We start from the raw sequence: 24,633 nt of genomic DNA, 5'->3' as shown, positions 1-24,633 counted from the left end.
GTTGTTTTTCTTTTTTTTTTGTCCTTCACTGGTTTATTTATTGTCCCTGTTTGGTGTGTTATTATTTCATTTCTTTATTAAATATGTGAAATATTATGTCCCTCTTCCTTTGATGGCAGGACCATCAATTTGAATGGAAACTAAATAGATAAATCAAGATGGTAAAATCATGTGATCTGAAGTAATGTGAGAGATGTGCAGCGGCGTGGTTCAGACCGGTGGGAGGTTTCTGGTTTGGAGGAAGAGCGTGTCGTCGATACTTCCCATTTATTACAAACTATAAGTACATATTTATGGTTAACAGGAGTCTGATTTATGGATGTAAAGGGAATTTAAATCTCCACAGAAGATAAATAACCCTGTTGATCCGTCAGGCTGAGAGGGAATAAGACATCATAAAGACATCTTATTAAAGTGATATTCCAGCGTGGACTCGTCGTGGTTCTGAGGTTTTGGAGCCGATGAGGAAGCAGAGAGGAGATCAGGTGAGTCCTCACTTCCTCTGTAAACCACACCAGGACCAGGATCCACTTCAGGTCCCCGGTCTCCTTCTCGTCACACAAACAACTTCCTCTTTTGTGTGACGGCAGGAAAACTGACAGCTCAGTCAGCGTTCACCCGGCAGTCCTGGTCCTCCTCCCTCAGCTCTGCTCCTCACAGGTAAAACATCTGCAGGCGGAGGAGGAGGTGTCACCTTTCCGTCACGTCAGCAGGAAAAGGGTGGGAAAGGTGGAGGTGGACCGGGTCCAGACCTGGACCAGGATGTGATCTGTTGATCTGCAGAGATGCGTCAGGAGCATCGCCGCGGGACTCGATCTCCAGTCTGGAGTGTCAACAGAGCGGAGTGAGACGGAAGCAGGACGGACAAAAGGGACACGCAGGACCATGAGATCCACATCAGCCAATCAGATCGCAGACAACACACCAGCTGGAGCCCAGAGCGCCATCAGGAGGAGGATGACATCATAGCACGTCGTTATCCACCGATGTCAGAAATATGAATGAATAGAAGGCTGTGAAGTTTCAAGTGAATGTGGACCACAACGAGGTCTGCGTGTCAGTCCTGGATCCTACAAGACCAGGATCAGGCTAGTCTGGAAGATGATTGGACCAAACACACAGATTAACAGACAAACACTCAGCAGGGGGTCACAGATCAGACCGGAGATGTCCGTCTGTCATCTTCATCATCATCATCGTCAGAGAGCTCAGTGCCAAACGACAACAGGCGGACTGTGTGGGACCAACAGAGTCCTCTTTGTGGATCAGATCACACTGCAGCTAATCTGGTTTAGTTCTCAATGTGTCTTTAAGAAGAAAGCAAACCAGTCCGTGTGATTCAGTCTCAGTCCAGAGATCTGGTTCAGGATTTCATGCGGATCGGGAGTCCTGAGAGACTCCTTCTAAATGACAGATTATATATAATTACAGAAATGTAACGGAAATATACATCAAGCGCTGCAGCTGGAATATGATCCATCATCTCAAACCACCACGTCTCAGTGGTGGGCGGGGAATACTACACTACCCATGAGCCTCGGCTGCTCCCAAGAAGAAGGGAGAGGACTCTGAAGTTCTGTGGTGGGAGGCTTCTGACTGAAATGCACCCTGGGAGCCGTAGTTGACTTAGTGAATTTAGCTAAAGGACTCTTCTGTACGAATATGCATTTTCCCGGACCTCGTGCCTGACCCTGAAGGCAGCACCGAGTCGACTGGAGGACTGTAGCGGATCCACGTAGATTAAAGGGAGCAGGGAAAGTTGGGATCTGCAGATAATCCCAGTCTGCGATCCCAGTTAACCTCCTCTCACTGGATCAGCTGGTTTCACGAGCGACCTCTGACCTCTGTCTGAACTCCGACTCCATATGTTGCTGCTGACCTCTGACCTGAGCCGAGCGAGACATGAGTCCCTCCCTGCTGGGTTAAATCCTGTTGAACTGGTTTTTACTGGGCAGCTTCACACGAAAACACACTCCGCTCACGTTAATCAATAAAAGGTCACAATAAAAGTGGATCTGTTTAAAGACGAGACGATTGGTCGATGAGCGGCAGCCAATCGGGAGGTCCGACCCACCGATCTGCTCTGATTGAGGAGAGCTGATCAAATCAATCGATGATTCGTATTCATCCGAGGCTCCTGCGGAGGAAACGCTCCAGAGTCTGACTCAGCATCTGGCAGAGAAACCGCCAAGTCATCGGAAAGGAAAAGATGTCCAGTCATGGTTTGACTCAGTCTGATGAGACTGACTTTAATAGCGACTCAGGCTCCGCCTCCGACATCAGGCCTCATAGAAGGAGGAGAACATGGAGTAGGCGGCCACTTTAGAGCGACGGCATCATGTGGTGCAGCAGCATCATCAGCAGTGGCGGCGTAGGAGGCGTTCATGGACCAGAGGTCTCAGCATCATCCCTGTGGCGCTCAGCGGACGCCGTTATGTAACAGATAAAGCCCCCGTTTTAAAAGCATCCTTCATTACTGTGACCACCAGACGTCAATCAGCCGTGACGTCATCACAGCTTTAAGAGGAAGAGTGCTGAGACCTGATACCGATGAGTCTCTCTGCAGACAGACCTGAGACCAGCAGAGAAACACTGAAGCAACACTCTGAATCAGAGTCATCCAGCATGGAACATTTAAAGACCAGAGGAGGACCAGCATGTGAAAGGAAGTCCACTTCCTCCACAGGTGGTCCCAGAGCTGGACCACAACCCCCCCCCCCCCCCCCCCCCCCCCGGTGGCTCCGTCACCACGCCAACCCTGAACAAGACGGGAGGAGGGGGGGGCTGGAGGGCGAACAAACAAACAGCAGAGAGGCTAACTAGGTCACATGGTGCGTTCGCTGGCTGCAGGCCGGACGGCCACCGACAGAATGAGACAAAAGACTGATTCTCTCATTAAAACTCCAGTTTACTGTCCACATGAAGCAACACGCCGTTCACCGGGTCTACTGCAGACCTGCAGAGTCCAACAGGACTGGTGGATCTTGTAGTTCCCTGGCTCCTGTAGCTCCTGTAGTTCCCTGCTGTTAATGATCTGTAGTTGTCAAAGCAGCTGCTGGGATGAAACCCACCTGAGTTTCCCGCTGAGGGGGAACCGAGCGTGTGATGTTCACAGAGGTTTCTGTTAATAGGAGGCGCAGAAAGTGGGTCAGTGTCACCTGGCTGCTGGGACACACACACACACACACACACACACACACACACACACACACGAGCTGCATGAACATGTGGCAGGACGGGAGTCACGGCGCCGTAAATAAGAGATAGAAAACGTCTCAGAGGAGCCAAACGGCAGCAACAACAACACACACAGCGGGAACACACAGCTTGTGTAACACAACATGAATGTGAGCATCCAGATGTGTGCCGGGAGGCGGAGGATCACAGGACGCCGCTGCTGCTGCTGCTGCTGCTGCTGCTGGTTTGGGTTATTTCCAGCATGAGAGCAGGCGGAGTGAGTCACCGAGAGAAAACAGAGACGCAGCAGCGAGTCACCGACTCTGACTCTATTGTGTTATGTAGCCGCCGCCGCCGCCGCGGAGCAGCTGGTCCTAATGCACCTAGCGAGGCCGCCCCACCACGCTCCCTGTCCATGATCACTCCTATGTACACTATCCTCCCTCCAGCCACCTCCATTCTGCAGGCAGCCTAAACCTAATTAATCACATCCAATCAGAGGGGGAGACGGGAGGAGGCTTTAAATAACAGCTGCTTGACATTTTCTGCTGTGTTAAGGTCACAGCTGCTGTCGGCGGTGACCTTTAATGCGGAGGGAATATTTGGGATGCTTTTAGTCTGGACACATCTGTGCAACATACAGATGTTCCTGCACACGGGATCCCAGCATCATCATCAGCATCAGCATCACGGGGCCCAGACGACAACAACCTTCTCTATTTACACCACAGAGTCAAAGCAACGACGACGACCTAGAAATATGACATAAAGTGTCCATGGTTTGGACGGTGACATCACAGGAAAGATGACACCCTTCATTCATACGGGAAGCCTTTAAGGACGAAAAAACTACAATCACAATTAAGGGTATCAGCTAACAGACGCACCGATCAATAAATCAATACCGAGTGTATTAGTCTTACAAGTGCGGGTGCAGACAGATGTTTGGAGCATCCTGAAGGAAAACAGGATATTGGTGTCACTCTGTCCTCCAGTATTTATATTTAATATTTTACATTCAACGTGTTTGATTATGTCTCATAAATGCAACACATATCAGGTAGTTGTGCTGCTGATCACGTGGTTTATTCATGGATTCAAACCAACAACCCTGACAGCTTTCATTCACATCATTACAAAGATGGTCCTGTTATATAATGTCAGTAGATCCAGACCGGATCTCTCACTGACCCTCTTTAACTGACTTCCTTTAAAGTTCCAGCACTGGAGGACTCCGCCGTATTTCCCTGACCAGGTTCAGGTCTAGGATGAGAGGTATTATGTCAGCATGACCCCCCACAGGGTCCCCCCCCCCCACCCCTTCTCCCTACCTTCAATGGCGATGACGTGCTCCCGGATCTGGTTCTGCAGCAGCGGCTCCTCCACCCGCTCCAGCAGCTCGTAGATGGAGTAGATGTTGGGGTGGACGGACTCGAACCTCTGGATCTCGGACCGGATGGCGGCCGAGTTGGCGAGGTGCTGCTGGTAGTTCATCCCTGCGGGTCTGGGGACCGGTGGGTCCTGCAGGGCGTCGTGAAAGGTGAAAGCTGTGACCTCCAGGAGCCGCGGCAGGGTGGGGGGGGAAGGAAAGCTTTAATTCATGCTTTTCTCTGTGGACCCTGGTGAACTCCACACCGCCGTATATCAGGTGGACAGTTGGTTTAAAGTGTTTGGTTTTTCTTGCTTTATAACGCAGTTATTCCTCCTCTACATGCCGGGGGGGCTTAAAGCGGCGGATATGTTCCCGGGGTTCGTGTGTCGCGGAAGCGGCCGGACCGCTGCTCACTGCCCGGTGGAGGCAGCTGTTCCCCGGTGTGTCCAGGTTTCCGATTCCGGTGCGGTGACAGATGTGCGGCGGTCTGAGCACCGCGTCCCCATGTCCGTCCTGTCCGTGCGGGACTCAAAACGGCACTTTATGTGGATTAAGAGTGGAAAAAAGCTTTTTTTACTAGGGAATATTAATAATAATGATAACAAATTTTAAAAACGGCCTTGTTGCTAGGCGGCTATGCTAGCCGGCTAAAGCTAACTAGCTCGCTGTTCTTCCAGTCAGACGGAGCGGGAGAAGAAGGAAAACTCACCGATTATCAGCCGTTAACGTCGGCTTGATAGTGCGGCTAGGTGCGGCGGTAAAGCCCCCGGAGAGGAGACGTGTAAGGCGGGTAATATGCGAGCGGATGAGGCGGCTCGGCGGAGCAGTTAGTGCGGGGGTTACGTTCCTCGGGATGCCTGTTCCCGTCCGTCCATCCGTCCGTTGTTTTGTCTCCGGGAACAAGCTGCGCGTTGATAACCTCCTCGGTCCGCGTCCAAACAAAACCCCTCCAGTCCAGACCCGGGTCTTCCCTCCGCATTAGATCCCGGTGTTGTCTAACGTAACACGTAGGTCACAGGTGAGTCCCGAACACACAGCCGTTCCCCCTTTCCCCGAGCTGCCGTGAGGTCCATCCCCGTGTAGAGCCACTGTATCCCGGCCGGGGACGTCACTAGCTCTCCGGCGCGTTTCAAGCTGGCCGCGCGCGACAGCGGGGGTTCCGGTAACCACTTTCAAAATAAAATAAATAAATAAAAATAAAATAAATGATCGTTATTATTATTATAATTATCTTAGGAGCGGGTTGAAGGGACGTTGATGCCACTTTACTCCACTATATTTATCTGATAGCTTTAGTTGCTCGGCAGATTCAGATTAGTAATTAAAAATTAACTAACTTAACTAATTAATTTATTAAAGATATGACTCTCTTCTTGACTAGCAACTGCACAGCTACATTTGCACTTTTTTATTGTTGTTTTTACCTATATCTCACATGCTGCCTTTGTTTTTATTATTATTATTTATCTATTTTTATTCATCTATTTTTTTATACTAGATGTTACATTGTTGGCATTCTGTGGACAGCAAAAGAAGCATTTCATTGTACAGGGTAACACGTTTCTTTACTTTGCTTATGGCAATAAACCCTTTGAATCTTGAATCTTAACTTCAGGTGTACAATTTCCTGACTGATTAAAAAGTATTCTGATTCTGATATAATAAATGCATTTTTCCTATGCTTTTATTTTGAACATCAAAGCGCCTTTGTTCCGGTCTCTCTCTCGCGAACCGCCGCGCGCTTCACGCAGCAGCATTCAAGAAGATACATATTGCGTAGATTGTGCGCAAAATCAATACAAACATTCCAAAATAAAGCATGTCGGCGTTTATTTGCTATATTTACATCTGAATTTTCTAAATCTGTGGACTAAATGCTGAGACACAAGCCCCTCCTCCTCCAGGCTGCTGCTGGGGTTTGTAGTTCTGATGGAGGTGGAGACAGAGTCCACTACTGGCTCACTATTGTGTGGAGGCTGCTACCTTCTCTCCGTCCAGCAGTAAGTTGTGCTCAATGCCGCTCCTCTTCCTCCCCCCGCTGGTCGCTGTGATGCAGCACTCGTGCCCCCCCAACAGGAAGTGGGTCTCCGTGCCGTCGTCCACGAACTCTCCCTGTGGACAGTCCCCCAAACTCCCAGGTCAAAGGACAACCTGGGCCTCTTATTATTACATCTTATTTTGAAAGGGTCCACAAAGGCTTCCTTTAAACCTGTTGACCTCTGACCCTTAAAAACAAGCCGCTGCCCCCTTTAACAAGCATTTATCAGGTAGTAGATAGAAGTGTAGTTTCCATGGAACAATTAAACATTCTATATTTATATTTTCAGATCATCAATGAAACAAAGTATTGATTGACTGATTCTCACCTTCGTGTCCATCTTCTGTCCGTTGCACCAAACGTCCATCGTGTCCTTCTCTGTTGAGACAAGAACTACTTTATCTGGAGTACTACCAAGTATTAGTACTCTGTAGTATTTCTACTTTAGCTGGAATACCACGGTGTATTTCTACTCTGTAGTTTTCTACTTTAACCGGAGTACCACGGTGTATTTCTCTGTCTCTACTGGTGACTGTGTCTCCAGTCCAGACTCGGTTGTCATGGCAGCGAGTGATGCTGCGGTGACATCACTGGGCCAGGTTTGTGGGCTCACCGAGGACCACCCTCTGGTCCTGCCCCCCCAGGCTGAGCAGCCAGGTCTTGGAGGTCTTGGCCCGGTCATCGGTGAACCTCTGCAGGGTCTTGCCGTCCACCTCCAGCGAGTACTCGTAGGTGAAGCCCCCCACGGCCTCGATGACCACGGTGGCTCTGGTGGCTCCGCCCCCCAACACGAAGCTCTCCTTCCCCACCAGCTTGAAGAGCCAGTCCCTCCGCACCACTTCCTGTACACACAGTACGCAGGACTTGTACCTGGAAGCAGTACTTCCACACCAATACTACTGCAGGAAGACACAGAGTACTTCTAAGGAAGTATTCAGTCAGGTACTTTGGAGTATTGGAAGTACTAATCAAGAAATACTCTCTTGATAAATAGTAAAAGTATATATTGTAAGCAGGATTTAAATGCATGCATTTTATATAGTCAGGTACTCTGTGGTTGTCATGGCGACTCACCTGTCCGTTGACGTAGACCACTCGCTTCCCGGTGGTGGTCCCGTGGGCGAACTCCACCCTGTGGACGCCGTCGCTGAGCGCCACCTCCCACGCCGCCACCAGGTCTCCACCCAGCATGTCCAGCAGAGTCCCCGAGAACTCGAGTCCTTCTGTCCTGGAGTTCCAGAGTCCTGGAGTCCCAGAGTCCCTCTGTCCTGGAGTCCCTCTGTCCTGGAGTCCCTCTGTCCTGGAGTCCTTCTGTCCTGGAGTTCCAGAGTCCCTCTGTCCTGGAGTCCCTCTGTCCTGGAGTCCTTCTGTCCTGGAGTCCCAGAGTCCTGGAGTCCTTCTGTCCTCGAGTCCCAGAGTCCTTCTGTCCTGGAGTCCCAGAGTCCTGGAGTCCGTCTGTCCTGGAGTCCTTCTGTCCACGAGTCCTTCTGTCCTTCGGTGTCCCGGTCTCCTTCTGTCTTTCGGTGTCCTGGTCTCCTTCTGTCTTTCGGTGTCCCGGTCTCCTTCTGTCCTTCAGTGTCCTGGTCTCCCTCCTTCTGTCCTTCGGTGTCCCGGTCTCCTTCTGTCCTTCTGTGTCCTGGTCTCCCTCCTTCTGTCCTTCGGTGTCCCGGTCTCCTTCTGTCCTTCTGTGTCCTGGTCTCACTCCTTCTGTCCTTCGGTGTCCCGGTCTCCTCTTTGTCTCGGCGTCCCTGCTGAGCAGCAGCAGTGTCATTACTGTAAGAGGCTTAGAGACTTGATCAGGCTGCACCCACACCAGTAATCAGGACGCACCAGGCTCACGTCCCGGACACCTGCGTCTCTGGACCCAAAGGTGGGGTTCTGGTGTTGACCTCTGACCTCTGCACGGACACAATAGAAGACGAGAGAAGATCAGGGAAAAGCCAGATTTTCATCCTCTTCACTGAAATATTTGTTCAGTGTAAAGCTGCTCTGTTTCATGTTTCACATCATCATCATCATCATTCTAGAAGAAGTGATTTTATTTCAGTGAGACAAAAGCATAAATATTATTAAACTTTTATGACATAAATGTACATTTGTCTAATTCATACAATTATTACATATATCATTTTTATTTGAAATGTTTATGTTTTCATTTAACTTGATGTGTTATTTAATTTTTTATTCCAAACCATTTTGTTATTGATTTTGTTACATTTATTCTAACTAATATATATTTGCTGTGTTTGTATTTTTCATTTTAACGACTTTTAATGGTGAATTTGTTTCCCGTTTTATTTTATTGGCAACTTTAATTACATTTTATTCTTACATATATAAATGCTGAGATTGTTTAGTCTTTTTATATCTATTACTATTCTATACAAATATTATTAATACAACTCTTACTTTAAGTTGAATATAGTTGTTTTGTCATTGTATTTTTTATTAAATCGTCCTAATTGGCGATGAACTCGGTTCCATCGAGTCAGCAGTGACACCTAGTGGCCAAACAACAGATCGCACTCCTTTTCTCAGAAATGTAATTCTAATGTACATAAACGACAAAGGGTGTTTCAAATGTTATATCTTATATACCTATGAAAGAAATATGTAAAAATATATATATATATATATTTATTTAATTTATATTTTATGGAAAATTGGCATTATTTGAAAGAAAAACAAGTTAAACTCAAAAGAATAATGTATTTAATTAGGTTTTTTTGTTGGTTAATAACTTAAAATGACTCTCTAGGTAACCAATTAATAGTAATTAATTGAATATAAATGCCCCAAATTAAATATTTCACTTAAATGAAACTTCAACCCTTTAACTTTGTTTGTATTATTTTACTTTGTTATATACCTTCTAAAGTCTTTATGATTAATTAATATATTCATGTTTTCTTATGAATAATTATATTGACGTTTTATGAATAATTATATTGACATTTTATGAATAATTATATTGATGTTTTATGAATAATTGTGCTGCTGAAACGTTTCAATAAACAAAAGCGATCAACCTTTTTATTATGAAATGGAAATGAGTTTTGACACAAAGGAGTGAAACCACATACGTCATAAATAGATTTGGATGGTGATTCATGATTAGTTATTATTATGGGATGTATATTCATGGGGAGGGGGTGAAGCTTTAATAGAAAAGGAGTGAGAGAAGTGGAAGTGTGATGGTGACGCATCAGGAATGTGTCCAGACCCCTAAACAGACCACTGCTGGACACTTTAAGGCACAAGACCTGATCCTGGACCGCCGGACCGACAGGTCCTGGACGAGGTTTTCTTCAGGTAAGGGGACCTGAAGTCTGGGATGACGCCTCTGATTCAAGAACGGATAAATGTTCACAACGATGCAGGAAGCGAGGGAAACGGGACCGCAAGTACACGAAGGGGACCTGAACGGGGTACAGAGTACCTGGACAGGTACTAGTAGTAGTAGTAGTAGTTGTAGTAGTAGTAGTAGTAGTAGGAGGAGGAGGAGGAGGAGGAGTACAGTGGAGTACCCGGTCAGCTTGCTTTAGAAGGATTTAGAAGGATTCCTGTTGGACTAATCAATGAGCAGCTCCGGCTTGTCGGGCTGTAAAGAACCTTTAAAGCGGAGCCCCGTGGTGGGTCCGAGTCCTGGAGGACGTCTGGTGGACTGCAGAGTCCAGGTCCGCTGGTCCACCACGGAGCGTCTGAACCCTGATGGAACATAAAGAGGAAGCAGGAAGTGGCGGGCGGCTTCAAACACGTGTGCAACAACAACATCCAGACTCTGATTCACACCATGACTTTATATCTGGAGCAGGAGAATACATGTTCAGGGGTGGAGGGGAGGTGCAGGTGAGAGGGGGAGGGTGCAGGTGAGGGTGGGGGGTTCAGGTGTTTTCCTCCCCGCTGTTCGCCGAGTGTCCGTTACAGTCCGTCTCTCCTTTTCTTTGGCACGTGGTCGCCGCGGCAACCGCAGTTAAAGGATGCAGCAGCGCTTCTTCTTCGTCCTGCCGCTCGGCCCGTTCTTGTTTATGCTCTCCGCCATCTTCTTCTTGTGGACCTCTCGCATCAGGTCGAAGAACACCTGAGAGACAGAAGAGGACATCAGGGTTCCTACACCTTCTCCAAAGTCACATTCAAGCACTTTCCAAGCATTTCAAGGTGCTTTTCCAGCACCTTCCAGCTGTGGTAAACTCCATATTTGTATTATTCAACATCAGTATTCAGTCTAGTTATTATTGCACTTGTTCATCACATTAAATGAGATGTTATTGTCCTCTAAACGAGGAGGAGGAGAACATTCATATCAAGCACTTTTCAAACCTTGAAAAAAAACACTAAAATTCAAGTGTTTTCAAGGATTTCCAGCACCCATCCCAACCCTGAGACTGAGTCAAAGAGAACCAGACCTTGTCCACGTTGGCTCTAGTCTTGGCCGAGGTCTCCACGTACTGGACCCCCCACTCGCCGGCCTTGGCCGTGGCCTCGTCGGCGGAGACCTGCCGCCGCTCCTCCAGGTCCGACTTGTTGCCCACCAGGAGCAGAGGGATGGCCTCCTCCTCCTTCACCCGCAGGATCTGCTCCCTGAAACACACACACCGTTTTACCAGCTGACCCACCTCCATGAGACCAGGCTCTCCTAGTTAACAGACCTGAACTCCGAGGTGGCGCTGAAGGACTCGTGCTCCGTGATGGAGAACAGCAGCAGGAAGCCCTCGCCGCTGCGGAAGTAGTTGTCCCTGATGGCGGCGTAGTCCTCCTGGCCCGCCGTGTCCAGGATGTCGATCTGGACGTCCTCGCCGTCCAGGACCACCTTCTTCCTGTAGCTGTCGGCCTTGGTGGGCTCGTAGTCTTCGACAAACTGGGAGGAGGGGAGGGGGATTAGATGATGTGGCAGAGGCAGCAAGGACTTCTGGGAAACGTAGTGTTGGGAGTCTCACCTCATCGTACATGAACTGCAGGGTGAGAGCGGACTTCCCCACGCCGCCGCTGCCCACCATGATCACCTTGTGGAGCGCCAGGGAGGTCTGGTTCTTGTTCTTGCCCGAGGCCATGACTCCGATCTGTCAGCAGGGACGGGGAGAGACCAGCAGAGACCAGCAGGGACAGATGAAACATTGAGATATACAAATACACATTCTAAATATGTTAAATATCTTAAAGACTCAATCGAAAACGTGTATTAATACAAACTTCTCCTCGCCAAACTCTTCAGCTGTCTGAAAACAGACCTGCCACACAGAAAGTACTCTAAGTATTTGTAGTTACACAGTAGGGAATTACTTCAATGTGGTATTAGTACGAGTAGTGCAGTAAAAGGACTCTCCTCTCTCTAATGAGGAGATCACGAGCCGTGGACGCACCGCGGACCGGGACCCGGACTAACCCTCGTCGGTGACCTTTCCGCCTTCGATGCGGGAGCAAGGACGCTAACATGCGGGCAGCAAAGTCACACTACGTCACCAGCGGGCGAGTAATGGCGGAGCGCCGCGGCTGAACCAGCTAGAGCCGGAGAACGACGTCCGTCTGCGGGGAAAGAGGAACCATCGCTCATCCTGTTCCTGTGGAACCCGCTGACACTCCGGACGAGTTCCTACAAGACACAGACACTCCCGCCCCTGGCCAATACCTCCCGCCCCCTGCCGCTCTCTCATTGGCTGGAACTCCGCTATCGCGTTCGCTATTGGCCGTCGTCAGCGTCTCTCGCCGCGCTGATAGCAAGCCACTGAAGAGGCTACAGATAACGCTCGGGGCGAACTCCAGTGACAAAACGACGTTAAAACGTCGCGTAGACAACGTTAAGCTTGCTCAAAAAAACGCGGGGAAAGTCACGCAACTCACCCGCTAACGTGTTCTTCCGCCGCTCGCGAGGAAATCCGCCATACACCGACAAACACTCAAACTTTTCCCCAAGTTGACCGGGGAGAAGCGCTGCCCCACCTTCACAGTTGTACTCCGACCGAAGATCGTGTATCGGCGAGAGGAGGCGTCACTCTGTGGCGGCGAGCAGGGGGCGCGAGCATCTAGCCGTTATCAAAGATTACGTCACACCCAGCCGCGAGCTACCGTCACAAACACAGTCACAAACGACAACGACCACCTCTGTACTGTGTGATACATATACAACATTCACAATTTATACATCTTTAATAAAATGCGGGTTTGTCAGTACAGCTGATAAACAGACGGAGTGACACCTTCTACCTTTTCCCCTCTTCGCAGATAACATTAACAGGATGTGATGTCACGACTGATTTATTGCTTTATTGGCCTGAACATTCCACAGAATGAACAACGTGGTAAACTATAATTATATAATATAATATAATATATATATATATATATATATATATATATATATATATATATATATATATATATATATATATATATATATATATATATAATTATAGTTTACATATATATATACACATACGATTCAAACTTTGAAACCCCTAAAAAAGGGTTATTTAAAAATAATAAAAATACAAATGTGTTTTATTTATTTAATTTTATATTTTTTTCTTTGCACTCTTTCGCAAATTATCTTCAAAATACAGAATTCTTCCCCCCTTTATTTCATTCTCTCCATCTGTTTCCCATGTTGACAGAATAATTCCAACGTTTACAAACCCTGCAGGCTTTTTTTTTTTTAATCTTACTGTGCTTTTGTCTCTCATATTAGTTTTTAAGAAATATAATTATAAGTTAGGAGAATGTTTGTAAAAGCAAACCTCCAAAGACAGAACTAGGTCTTTCTTAAAAGGTTTGGTTTTAAGATGAGAAAAGTTCAGCTGCAGCGGCACTGCTCCCACGTGTAGTTCCAGGGTTTGGACTAAAGATGGCGCCATTTCATTACTGCTGATCCAACAATAATGGCCCTGGCTTTAACTGGATGTGATGACGTCATGCCACCTCCAGGAGTTCCCCGTTGGACCTCCAAGTTGTTTGAACTTGAAGAAAAGGTATTTTTTCCTCCCAGGTTTTTGCTGACGGTTTTATGATTCACGTCCAGAGCAGTTTTAAATAAAGCAGCAGGTGTTAGGATCATAAAAACGGGGTCACACCAGGAGGAAAACCTTCTCCTCCTCCTCCGTGTTGTTGTTGCTTTATGGTAATGACCGGCTGAAAGGTCAAAGGTCGCCCCGGCTCCGTCCCTCTGGCTGCTCATTTGGTTTTTCCTGGTTTTCACTAACAAATGTTGTGGTGTGACGTCGGAGCGGAGCCTCATCAGTCCCAGGTGTTCACTGCGCCTGGAGGAAGGCACATCATTTACATATGTGGACCTTGTGAGGGTCTAACCAGGACTTTGCGTGGCTTCCTATCCATTGGTCTCGTCGAGCCCGAGAGGCAGAAGTGTCGGTGATCACGTCTGAAAGGGTTGGGAAGGGTGAAGAGATTCCCACCTCCATCACCGGTCAGGACGTGATCTTCAGATCTTCGGATGACATCAGCAGGGCGTGAACACACAGAAGGTCAGGATCCAACACGACCTGTCAGCTGCAGACTCACATTGAAAGAACGGGGAGGGAGAACGGGCTCAAACTACACCGGGTTTTAATGTATTTATACACATGCAGAGTCACTGTATTTGTAGAGTACTTCTCCACCTGAGATCTAGTACAAGTAGGAGGTAGTACAACGTAGAAATACTCCAGTGAAGTAGAAGTATCATAGTGAAGTTGAGGGCCGGAGATACTTCTACTACATCTTAGGTACTCAACAGTACTTTGCATGTTTGTATTTCTTGATACAGTACATCTATAGATGGGCTGACATTTTCATGTATTTGTACATCTTGCTGTTTGTGTACTTACGTATAGTAAGTACCATGCCTGTAGTATTCTAATGTTCAGCATCAGTGATGTGTGTGTGTGCTGTGTGCATCAGTACTCGAGACTGGCGTGACCCCGCCCCCTCCCCTCCTGGCCCCGCCCCTCCTGGTTTTGCCCCCCCTGTATATAAAACTTTTCGGTGTGTGTTGGATCCGGACTCTCAGAGTCCAGAATGGAAACGCTGCTCGGTGCGCTGACTGGCTGCCCTCCTCCTCCTCATCACCGCCACCACCGTCTCCTTCTTCTTCATTGCGCAGCGGCACTCCGGCAGCAGCACACCGGGACCCATCTGAAATAAGCGGAGCTGCGCGCGCGTGTGTGTGTGTATGTGTGTGTAAGATGTCCATGTGCGGCTTGGATTCTTGTAGAGGGAACCTTAGACCTCCAGCTGGACTGATGCGGATTCTCCAAACTTTTCTTCTTCCTCTGCTGCTGTTTGTTGTGTGAAGCGGCTCCAAAGTCCCGCACAGAGTCCAGAACCACCGGGGACCCCCTCCCCAGAAGACCACGATGTAACAGGGAGGGTGCGTGTTCACGATCCGCATCCGAGGAGCGCGTGAGACCGAGCGGGGCGCCGTGACGCATGGAGACAGCGCGGCGCGGCTGAGTCCCGGTTCCGCACAGGCAAAGTGAACCCGGTCCTCCTCGGACAGAAAATGAGGATCCGTCTCTTCCGACTGGCTCTCCTCGTGGCGTGCATCCTCTCCATCCGCGGCACCGCCGCGCCCGGCACCGAAGCGGAGGCGCGCACGGCGTCCAGGGACACCTGCGCGTCCTGCGGCGGCGTCGCCCAGCCGGAGGACCCGGAGTCAGGCCGGCTGAACGGGGACTTCCTGGAGGCGGTGAAGAGGCACATCCTGAGCCGGCTGCAGATGCGCGAGAGGCCCAACATCACGCACCCGGTGTCCAAGGCGGCCATGGTGACGGCGCTGCGCAAGCTGCACGCCGGGAAGCTGCGGGAGGACGGCCGGGTGGAGATCCCGAACCTGGACGGGCACCCGATGAGCAACCAGGTGCTGGAGGAGAGCTCGGAGATCATCAGCTTTGCGGAAAAAGGTGCGTAATGCTGCTGGGGGGGTTACATTCATTTCACTCACATTCACACATTTAGGGCATTTAGCAGACGCTTTTGTCCAAGACAGAAAACACAACATATCACTGCCGATAAAGTAAGAGCGAAAAAACAGAAACAAGCGTTAAAGTAGCAGCTTTCCAGCAAGGAGTAAGTACAACAGTGTGATGAAAGTGCTGGAGGTAAGAACATAGAAGTGCATGGGGGGACTTGGAAATAAATGTTGTTTTCAATACAAATGTTTTCCTTTTGATTGAAAAGTACAACTTGTGGCATTTCTCTGGTTTTCAAGCCAAACATGGGATCTGAACCAGAACCTCCAGCGACTCTGGTTCCAGTTAGCAACAGTCTGACGTGGCTGCAGATTCCTGAAAGGGAGGCAGGACACTTGTTGTGAGTCTATATTTGACAGGCCGAGTGTGTGTGTGTGTGTGTGAGTGCAGATGTTGAACAGATGGAGGTACGGAGGCTCTCAGCTGCTACCTGCAGGGTTCTGTGGAGCCGTGACGGATCGGTTCCCATTTATTCAAACATCCGTCAGCACAGACTTGGAGACGAGAACAGAAAGAGTGATTTAAAATGGGAAATGAAAGAGTGTGGTTTGTTTGGATGGAGATCTGTGGGGCGTTCATGTGCTTGGAGAGAGAGTGGGACATGTGTGCGTCCTTGGCTGGGTGTTGTGTTCAGGTTCCCAGAAGCAAACGGACATAAACAGCTTCCCCCCGCTGGGAGCCCTTTCTCCCTCTCAGATGTTCCTCCGCTGGGCTGCAGACCTTCCAGCTTGCCGGCTGCCAGTTGGCTGCGTGGCGGCAGCGGCGAGCGTCTGGCAGCGGGGTCGTGGCACGCCGTCACGCCTCAGGGACTATTTACTCTGGAGGCTGGAAGTCATCAGAGACACCACCTGCTTCACCCTCGTGTGTCCATCCACAACAACACACCACTGCCTCTGTGTGTGTGCAGGTTGAAGCAGTCCTCTCAGTATCAGGTCAGAGCTTTTGTGGCGGCCGTCATGCAGTCTGAATGCAGATTGAGGAGCTGAACCCTGCAGCCTGGCACCCCATTAGGATTCAGTGTGTGTGTGTGTACATTAAGAAAGTGTGACTTTACGTTGCTGGTTTCTTACTTTAGTGCAGGTTGTCGTCCAGACTTTGACAAACAAACTTCCTCCAGGTCAGTTTAGTGGCCGCCGTGGAGCTTTCAATCACACGAAGGTCTTCTTCTTCGGCGTTGGAAACTCCAAATTCAACAGATTCAATTCAAATGCCGATATTTAATTTCATGCTGATCAGGTTTTTGGGGACATTCTTGGGGTCAAATCAACGTGTTGCTCCATCTCCACCACAACGGGACGTTTTTCTTTATCCGTCCGTTAATCCTCAATAAACATGTCACAACAGAAATCAAGACATCTTCATATGAGGAATCTCCTCATTAGCGTCTCAGACAAAGCATCTGCTCGGCTGTGACCAATGAATTCCCTCCCAAACCGTCAATTAACCGTCCGTCTCATTGGTTGTGAGGCGGCCCCTTCCCCAAACCGGGACTCTAACCGACAACACTCGCTTTGATGGAGAAGGTGTTGACAGAAATCTGCACCTGCACCTTGTTTTCAGTTGGTAGACGAGTACAAGGGCGGCGCTCTAATCTCAGTGATGACTCATCCCGTGATGGATGAGGGAATGCTGTGGGGGCTCGCTAGGAAACGCACAGCAGGGCTTTGATGGCGGCGGACCACCGAACGTGTACACTGTCTGTGGCGCTGACAGACAGGGTCATGAAGGCGAGCGCTGGACTCTGATTGGCTCTCAGAGTTCAGGAGGGTCAGACCTGATGACGGACTCTGATGCCCGTCACCCAAGTAAAGTATAACACGGTAGATTAAGGAGCTCCTCTTTCGGGGTTCCAGATGATGAAATACAAAAAAATGGTTTGCTTCTGTGCGGAGGCAGAAAGATGCAGAATAAATATATAGAAAAAAGCAGGAACTAGCTAAAGTAATGTTAATGGTGCAGCACCTCATTGTGAGGACAGTTAGCCTCCATAAGATCTCACTTTCAGACAGCATTCAATAACAAGCCTTTGAACCTTTGTGCCTCAACCCCCCCGGTGATCAAGTCCTGTATGGAACCATCTGGTCTTCAGACTGCCCCACATGACTCAGCTGACATCACCGTCCCCAGTGACGTAAATGTCCCCGGCGGCTCCTACAGATGTTCACGTTTTGGTTGTTTTCCTTCTAATAATTCGCCCTCTCTTTGTTCCTCAGATGACATGGTGACCTCCCAGTCCAGCCTGTTCTTCCTGATCTCCAGCGAGGGGAACCAGAACCTGCTCGTGACGCAGGCCACCCTCTGGCTCTACTTCAAGCTGCTGCCGTCGCCCCTGGAGGTGCGTCCGCGGCGGAAGGTGACGGTGAAGGTGTACTACCAGGAGCCCGGCCTCGCCAGCAAGTGGAACCTGGTGGAGAAGCGCGTAGAGCTGAAGCGCAGCGGCTGGCACACCTTCACGCTGACGGAGGCCGTCCGGCTGGTGTTCCAGAAGGGCAACCGCCGCCAGAACCTGGACGTGCGCTGCGAGGGCTGCGACACCGAGGGCGTCACGCCCATCCTGCTCAACCACAACGACGAGTCCCACCGGCCCTTCCTGGTGGTGCAGGCGCGGCAGTCCGACAGCAAGCACCGGATCCGGAAGCGGGGGCTGGAGTGCGACGGCAGCAGCAGCCTCTGCTGCCGCCAGCAGTTCTACATAGACTTCCGGCTCATCGGCTGGAACGACTGGATCATCGCACCGTCGGGCTACTTTGGGAACTACTGCGAGGGGAACTGCCCGGCCTACATGGCAGGTGTCCCCGGCTCGGCCTCGTCCTTCCACACGGCGGTGGTGAACCAGTACCGCATGCGGGGGATGAGCCCCGGCTCCATGAACTCCTGCTGCATCCCCACCAAGCTCAGCACCATGTCCATGCTGTACTTCGACGACGAGTACAACATTGTGAAGCGGGACGTTCCCAACATGATCGTGGAGGAGTGCGGATGTGCCTGAGCGTGTTTTACTCCCGTTATTTAAGGTGGAACTGGACACAAACAGATTCACACTATAACAACTAAAGAATATAGAAATATTTATGGACGACGGAGAAAACATGCACACACACAACCTCATCCACGCATATCTCTACACACCATCATGTACGCCTGCACAAAAACTTGTATATATATTTATGTTTGTTGATATATTTCGTTATATTTCCTTGGATGAGGCGTGAGTCTCTAAATATCCACCTTGGAAACACTTGTGTAACCGACTAGCCTTGACGAGCCGCATCATGTGACCACGTCGTTAGAGCAGGTGCACTCTATCTCGACCCTTCAGGTCGGACACGAACTGAACGGGAGAATCTGGTCTTCAGAGGAGCCTTACGAGAGTCACAGAGAAGGTCGGGGGGAAACGTTCGCCAACGTACAGCACTTCTGGACTGAACTCGCGTTCACCATAAACGGCCGAGGAACGGTAAACGGCGGCTTCAAGCCGACGTGAACAAACTGAAAAGCGATCCTGGCTGACACTGATCCGAGGTCGTTAATGGAAAGAAGAATCCCGAGCTGTGAAGAAGATGCATATTATCTTCTATGCTGATGACATACTGGTGCATCTGTCCAAAAGTTGAAAGGTATTTTATCCACTGAGGTTTCCTTCTGATCGGATTTTAATTTACACAAAGATAAGAATGGATGTATCAATCACCATTATGAATTCAGGTCTCAAATTAGTTATTTGCGCACTTCATTTTCCCTAAATGTACTTGATTCCCTTTACGGAAATATCTCTCAAATGAAGGTCTTTGAGATTGACCATCCGATTTCAGACTCGTCTCATTTGGAAGTCGGGCTGTGAGTTATAAACTTTCGGTTCCCCATCAACACAAAGCATTTCCAGCTGTGCTCAGTCAGGTCCAGGTTCAGTCCCAAATGGACGATCTATTGCGTTGTGTTGGCTTGGCGACCAATCTTCCAGCCTTCCTCCTCCGTTAGGTTCCCAAGCAGCACAGAAAGATGCTAGAACGGAGATCCGATGTTGAGACCTTTTGGTTGACGTCTGGTGTCCTTCCAGTCAATCGAACCGGAATCGCCTTGGTCGCTGAAAAATGAAAAGTTGCCACGTTGCTCCGACGCAGCTTCGACACACACTTCGATAGCACTTGCAGATAGAAATGCCTTTAATGAGCACCGTTGCCCACAGTCCTTCTAAAAGAAACAAGTGCCGCATGAGCTATGCAATGTAAAGTATTTACCCATAAACCCGACACGGCGGACTGAAGCTCCTTGGACAAATATTAACAGCGGAGAGGTTCTGGTACGAGAGGGGGGACCAAGTAAACCAAGTTTAATCAACTGAAAGTTGCATTTATATGCTACGAGATGGTTTTTACCAAATATATTACAAGGACGTGTAATTGCTGCCCGGAATGTGATGTTTTACAGTCCACAAAAGCTCCTTGTAGAGGTCACTATCTCAGATCACCACGTGGACTTGCTACACAGATTTGTTGTTTTAAGAAGGTATTTTTTGGGTCACCTGCAAAAGAAAGTCCATTTTTATCCATTTAAAAGAAAGATATCGATGAATAAAAAAGAATAAACAACAGCTTTTGTTGAGAACAAAGAGCAGAAACGGGTTAGAAATCGACTTGCAGAGGACAAACTATTTTAGGAGGAAATCAAAGATCCGTCCTCCTTCCCGTCTGGAATCATGGTAAAAATGTAAGAAAGGAGGCTAGCGGGGCGACGCTGACCCAGATGTGCTGCTTTCTGACTGGAGATGAAGGCGTCCCGGTGGAGTTCCCAGATCGGCACCGAAACACACTTTGAGACACAGTTTCAGTTGCTCTGATGTTTTCTGTTTAAAGCTGTGAGTTCATCCCCCGACTTCAGCCGCCGCTGTCCGTCACCTTCTCGCTGCTTCTTCTCCCAACCGAACGCTCGTCAGATATATTTGCACTGAGGAGCTGCGTGACCAACAGAAACCGCCATTGAACAAAAAAAAGTTATTTTTATAGAAGAAGTGAAGCAGAAATGTATGAAACATAATGATGGAACCAAAGAGGCCACGAGGTGGCGCTCCGGAGCGAAGCGTCGCCATGTTCTCGTTGTTGTAAATGTTAAAGAGGCCTAAACACTGTATCAGGGTATAATATCAGTCCATAATCTCATTAATGTCTTTTCTATTTTCTACCTACACGCAGAATATGTCATATTTTTTCATGAATGAGTAAATATTCCTAGTTTCCTGTCTTTGTTAGTGTCATTTAGAGTGAAGCACATCTGATCCCTGTACAGTCGGTGTAACATATGAATATGCTTTTGAAATATTTTGTTCTTTGTAATTGTGGGAAAATAAATTTCTTATTACCAATCATATGATTTGTTGTTTGAGTTTGACATGAAGAAGAGGAAGAACAGCTGACGAAATATTTCATATTTGATAATATTACATAATATTATAACTATCTATGGAGCTACATAACTATCTCCAAGAATATCACTTTTATTTATATTTATTTAAAGTAATACAAATAGATACATATATCATAATAAATGGCTTCAAGATGTATGTATTGATTCATTGTCAGAGATAAATTCAAATGAAATAGAAAAACACAGCAATGTAAAATATTACGGTAATGAAGCAAAACTACTTGAAGAGGATAAAAGTTAACGTTAAAAAGAAGAAGAATAAAGTCTTTATTTACAGTCTTTCTTCATCCTCCTGTTGTTTCATACATCGTTTAGTCTGTGATGCCTTTGGTCCACGCTCTTATTCATAGTTTAAAACTAAAAGTTGTGTTATTCTATTTTTGTTTTATGAAGGTGGTCTAATGACCACCTAGTGGCCGTTTGAGGAACTGCTGCGTTAGTGGCTAACAGAGCCGTTTCATCATGTTGCTCGGCTTTAGCAGCTCCGCCACAAAACACAGGAATGTTCACACACACACCAGCAGGACTCGATGTGCTTTCTGCTGCTGATTTATGGGGAAACGAGCAGCAGATGTAATTTGGTGAGGACTGGGGGAGGTGATGAGTCATCAATCACACGTCTACAGTAAGTGCCAAGTCATCGTACCTGTCGCCTGGAGACAAACAGGAGCGCTGTTCTTCCCCTCCACGATCTGCAGACAACTTTACAATGAACAACACATTAGAAAGATTGATCATACTTCATATTGATGAACATCACATCACTTAACATTCTTCAACTGAGAGGCAATTTTATTGGACAAATTTAACACAAGTATAGTGAGTAAACGTTGACGGAGTCTCATGACGCTTACGGAGTCTCAGGATGCTGACCGAGTCTCTCAGGATGTTGACGGTGTCTCAGGACGCTGACCGAGTCTCAGGATGCTGACCGAGTCTCTCAGGATGTTGACGGAGTCTCAGGATGCTGAAGGAGTCTCTCAGGATGTTGACGGAGTCTCAGGATGCTGACGGAGTCTCAGGACGTTGATGGAGTCTCAGGACGTTGACAGAGTCTCTCAGAATGTTGACGGAGTCTCAGGACGTTGATGGAGTCTCTCATGACGCTGACGGAGTCTCAGGATGCAGACGGAGTCTCTCTCAGGACGTTGACGGAGTCTCAGGATGCTGACGGAGTCTCTCAGGATGTTGACGGTGTCTCAGGACCCTGACGGAGACTCAGGACGCTGACGGAGTCTCAGGACGTTGATGGAGTCTCTCATGACGCTGACGGAGTCTCAGGATGCTGACGGGGTCTCTCAGGATGTTGACGGAGTCTCAGGACCCTGACGGAGTCTCAGGACGCTGACGGAGTCTCAGGATGCTGACGGGGTCTCTCAGAATGTTGACGGAGTCTCAGGACGCTGACGGAATCTCTCAGGACGCTGACGGAGTCTCTGGCCGAGACGAAAGCAGTCACATTGCTGTCAACTCCAGACGTTCCCACACGATATCCCGGGAACGCTGATGGGGTTTTCCATCTGTGTGAATCCGGGGAAAGTGGATGCGCTCTCAGAGGAGACGGTGGAATGTGAAGGCCACAGGTAGACGATATCACGGAGTAGAATTCAAGATGTGGCGGCTTGGCTTCCCAAACGCTGCGTGACCTTTCTGTTGAAACATTCCTCGAGGTTTCTCCTCCCGTTTTCCTCAAAATTACAGGTTTGTCTCCCTGAGGGCGACCGATGAAGATCCATAAGTCGGCCTGACTTCACCTCGGGTGTTGGAAACATCCTCCTCTGCCGTTTCCATGACAACGTGCTTCCACTGAAGAGTGACAGTAGTAGTCGGTGGAATGAGCCACAGGCCAGCGGAGATAATAGAGATAGCACATCCCATAATAAAGCCTTTAACGAGGCGTGTAGGACAGCAGACAGGAACACGGGTGTGTGTTGCTATAATCACACACGGGGATCCGGGTCTGGATTCATTTTGTCCTTTTTGCGACTGTCCTCGGGTCAGTTTCTTTATTTCTTACATAAACACATGCACGTTAAGTGTGAGCAGGTTTTTCTCACGTTCTTCTTCTTCTTCTTCCCAGAAACGAGGAACGAAAACAGGATTTCACACGACAGCCAACGTCAGGATCACTTAATTTTTAAACGGAGCCGAGCTTACATTGCTAAACCAGTGGAAAATTTCTGCAGGAGGAGGAGGGATCTGAGATGGACGGGTGTCGGAGCTCGTTCTCGACTTTACGGTGGAGAATGACTGGAATGTTCCACTTATCACAACATGTGTGGTACACGTGTCACACCCCCCGAGGCATCTTCATCTCCTCCTCCTCTTTTAGACTCGATAGACTGTAGAAACCATAATCCGTGGTTGTCTGATCAGCTGATCACCTTTAGAGGAATGTGAAGATGGCGGTGACCAATGATGTCACTCATGTGTTTGGGGTCTGACGGTGGCGGGGGGGCGTGGCCTGTGATCTCCCTAAACGCTCCAGATGGTTGGCTAAGCCGGGAATGCTGCATACTGCGTCCCACTGACCCACGCCGTCCTCCTTGTGAATATTCACGAGGCCCGCTCATTAGAATATTCATAGTGGCGGCGTTCATGGGAATGACGTGCAGCGGGCCTCATGAATATTCATAGACATTCAGCACCTCCGATCATCAGAGGGTCTGGCCAGCAAGCTGCCACCTCGGTGGCGTGCCGAAGCCCAATGCTGGTCCCGGTTAGTAGGTCAGGGGCAGCGGACCAGAGGCAGCAGAGCATCCAGGAGCCCGAGACCAGCACCGAGACCTCCGTACCTATTAGGAGGCTTTCTTCCTCATTGTTGGGAGAAAGTAGGACAGGACCAGGCACAATGGGGGCCGGCTCGCCCAATTACACATTGTTCTCCTGAAACGTTCCTTCTGAATAATTAAAAGGAGAGTCCGTTATCTGAACCAGGTCTCTGCAGGTCCACATGGATACGGTGTAAAGGGTTAACGCGCCCCCCCTCTCTCTCTCCCCTTGTGCTGCTGCTGCTTGCTCGCCATATCCAGGGCTCGTATATTCTCCCTCATTAGTTCTGCAGATTTGGGGCCCTCGGGGGCCTCCTGTGCACATGTGTTGGGAGTGCGGTTCCCACTGTGCTCCGCAGCACTGATTGAGTCCCTGATTGCCTCGACATTAAGGGGGCTGCAGCCCTGGTGTCACGGTGGGGCTGATGAACGGCGTGGGGGGGAGGCACACTGAGCTGTTGTTGTGGCCCTGGACTTCACGGCTCTGGAAGGACTGGAGGCCACAAGATCCAGATCAGGCGAAGTAGGACACCTGGATCCCTCAGGTCCAGTAACTCTCTTGAAACCAGGAACTTGTTTTCAAGTCCTCCAGACCTCCAGTAAGCTGAATCCTTGTTTCACAAACACTGAGTTCGATGCATTTTTAACCATCAGTACTCCGGCACCTGGTCTGGATTGTGTTTTCCTGCAGTCCTGCGTGTATGTGAAGGCATCCCACCCTCGCCATCTGACTTGCCTCCCCCCCCCCACCCCCCCCCCACCCCTGGTGATCTCCTGGTCTAAGTGACTTCATGGGTTGAGATTGATGCCGTGGTGTAATTAAGAGGCTTAGATGAGTTTGTGCCGGACCAGGAACCCCGTCCTGGTCTTATGCGATCTGGTGCTGAAGGATTTTTT

The 24,633-nt window shown here is 48.9% G+C and overlaps 3 protein-coding genes across 7 annotated transcripts; 1 reads left to right on the top strand and 2 right to left on the bottom strand.

The window, feature by feature from the left end:
• Positions 1–6,377: 6,377 nt before the first annotated feature.
• On the bottom strand, positions 6,378–8,089 carry LOC311009872 (fas apoptotic inhibitory molecule 1-like). Of its 2 annotated transcripts, XM_084004304.1 has the most exons (5): positions 7,999–8,089; positions 7,662–7,822; positions 7,201–7,429; positions 6,916–6,965; positions 6,378–6,661 (listed from the first exon to the last, which is right to left on the bottom strand). In XM_084004304.1, exons 2-5 carry the CDS (start codon positions 7,776–7,778, stop codon positions 6,512–6,514), a joined length of 546 nt encoding a protein of 181 aa, XP_083860430.1. In that variant the 5' UTR covers positions 7,779–7,822; positions 7,999–8,089; the 3' UTR covers positions 6,378–6,511. The 2 variants fall into 2 exon arrangements, with proteins under 2 accessions (XP_083860430.1, XP_083860429.1); XM_084004303.1 differs by lacking the exon at positions 7,999–8,089 and having other exon boundaries at positions 7,662–7,902.
• A 1,503-nt stretch (positions 8,090–9,592) lies between these two features.
• On the bottom strand, positions 9,593–12,563 carry LOC311010104 (ras-related protein ralB-A-like). 4 transcript variants are annotated; one of them, XM_084004612.1, is made up of 6 exons: positions 12,426–12,549; positions 11,778–11,815; positions 11,525–11,681; positions 11,237–11,445; positions 10,994–11,168; positions 9,593–10,668 (listed from the first exon to the last, which is right to left on the bottom strand). In XM_084004612.1, the coding sequence occupies exons 3-6, from the start codon at positions 11,636–11,638 to the stop codon at positions 10,561–10,563; spliced, it is 606 nt and encodes a 201-aa protein (XP_083860738.1). In that variant the 5' UTR covers positions 11,639–11,681; positions 11,778–11,815; positions 12,426–12,549; the 3' UTR covers positions 9,593–10,560. The 4 variants fall into 4 exon arrangements, with proteins under 4 accessions (XP_083860738.1, XP_083860737.1, XP_083860739.1 ...); XM_084004611.1 differs by having other exon boundaries at positions 11,525–11,647; XM_084004613.1 differs by lacking the exon at positions 12,426–12,549 and adding an exon at positions 11,948–12,199 and having other exon boundaries at positions 11,525–11,647.
• Positions 12,564–14,597: 2,034 nt separating this feature from the next.
• On the top strand, positions 14,598–18,839 carry LOC311010175 (inhibin beta B chain). Its single transcript, XM_084004754.1, has 2 exons — positions 14,598–15,475; positions 17,758–18,839. The coding sequence occupies exons 1-2, from the start codon at positions 15,076–15,078 to the stop codon at positions 18,531–18,533; spliced, it is 1,176 nt and encodes a 391-aa protein (XP_083860880.1). The 5' UTR covers positions 14,598–15,075; the 3' UTR covers positions 18,534–18,839.
• The last annotated feature ends 5,794 nt before the right edge of the window (positions 18,840–24,633 follow it).

Source organism: Eutrigla gurnardus (genome assembly GCF_963514095.1).
Source record: "Eutrigla gurnardus genome assembly, chromosome: 24".
Lineage (NCBI taxonomy): Eukaryota > Metazoa > Chordata > Actinopteri > Perciformes > Triglidae > Eutrigla > Eutrigla gurnardus.
This window is presented reverse-complemented; position numbering and strand designations above follow the sequence as displayed.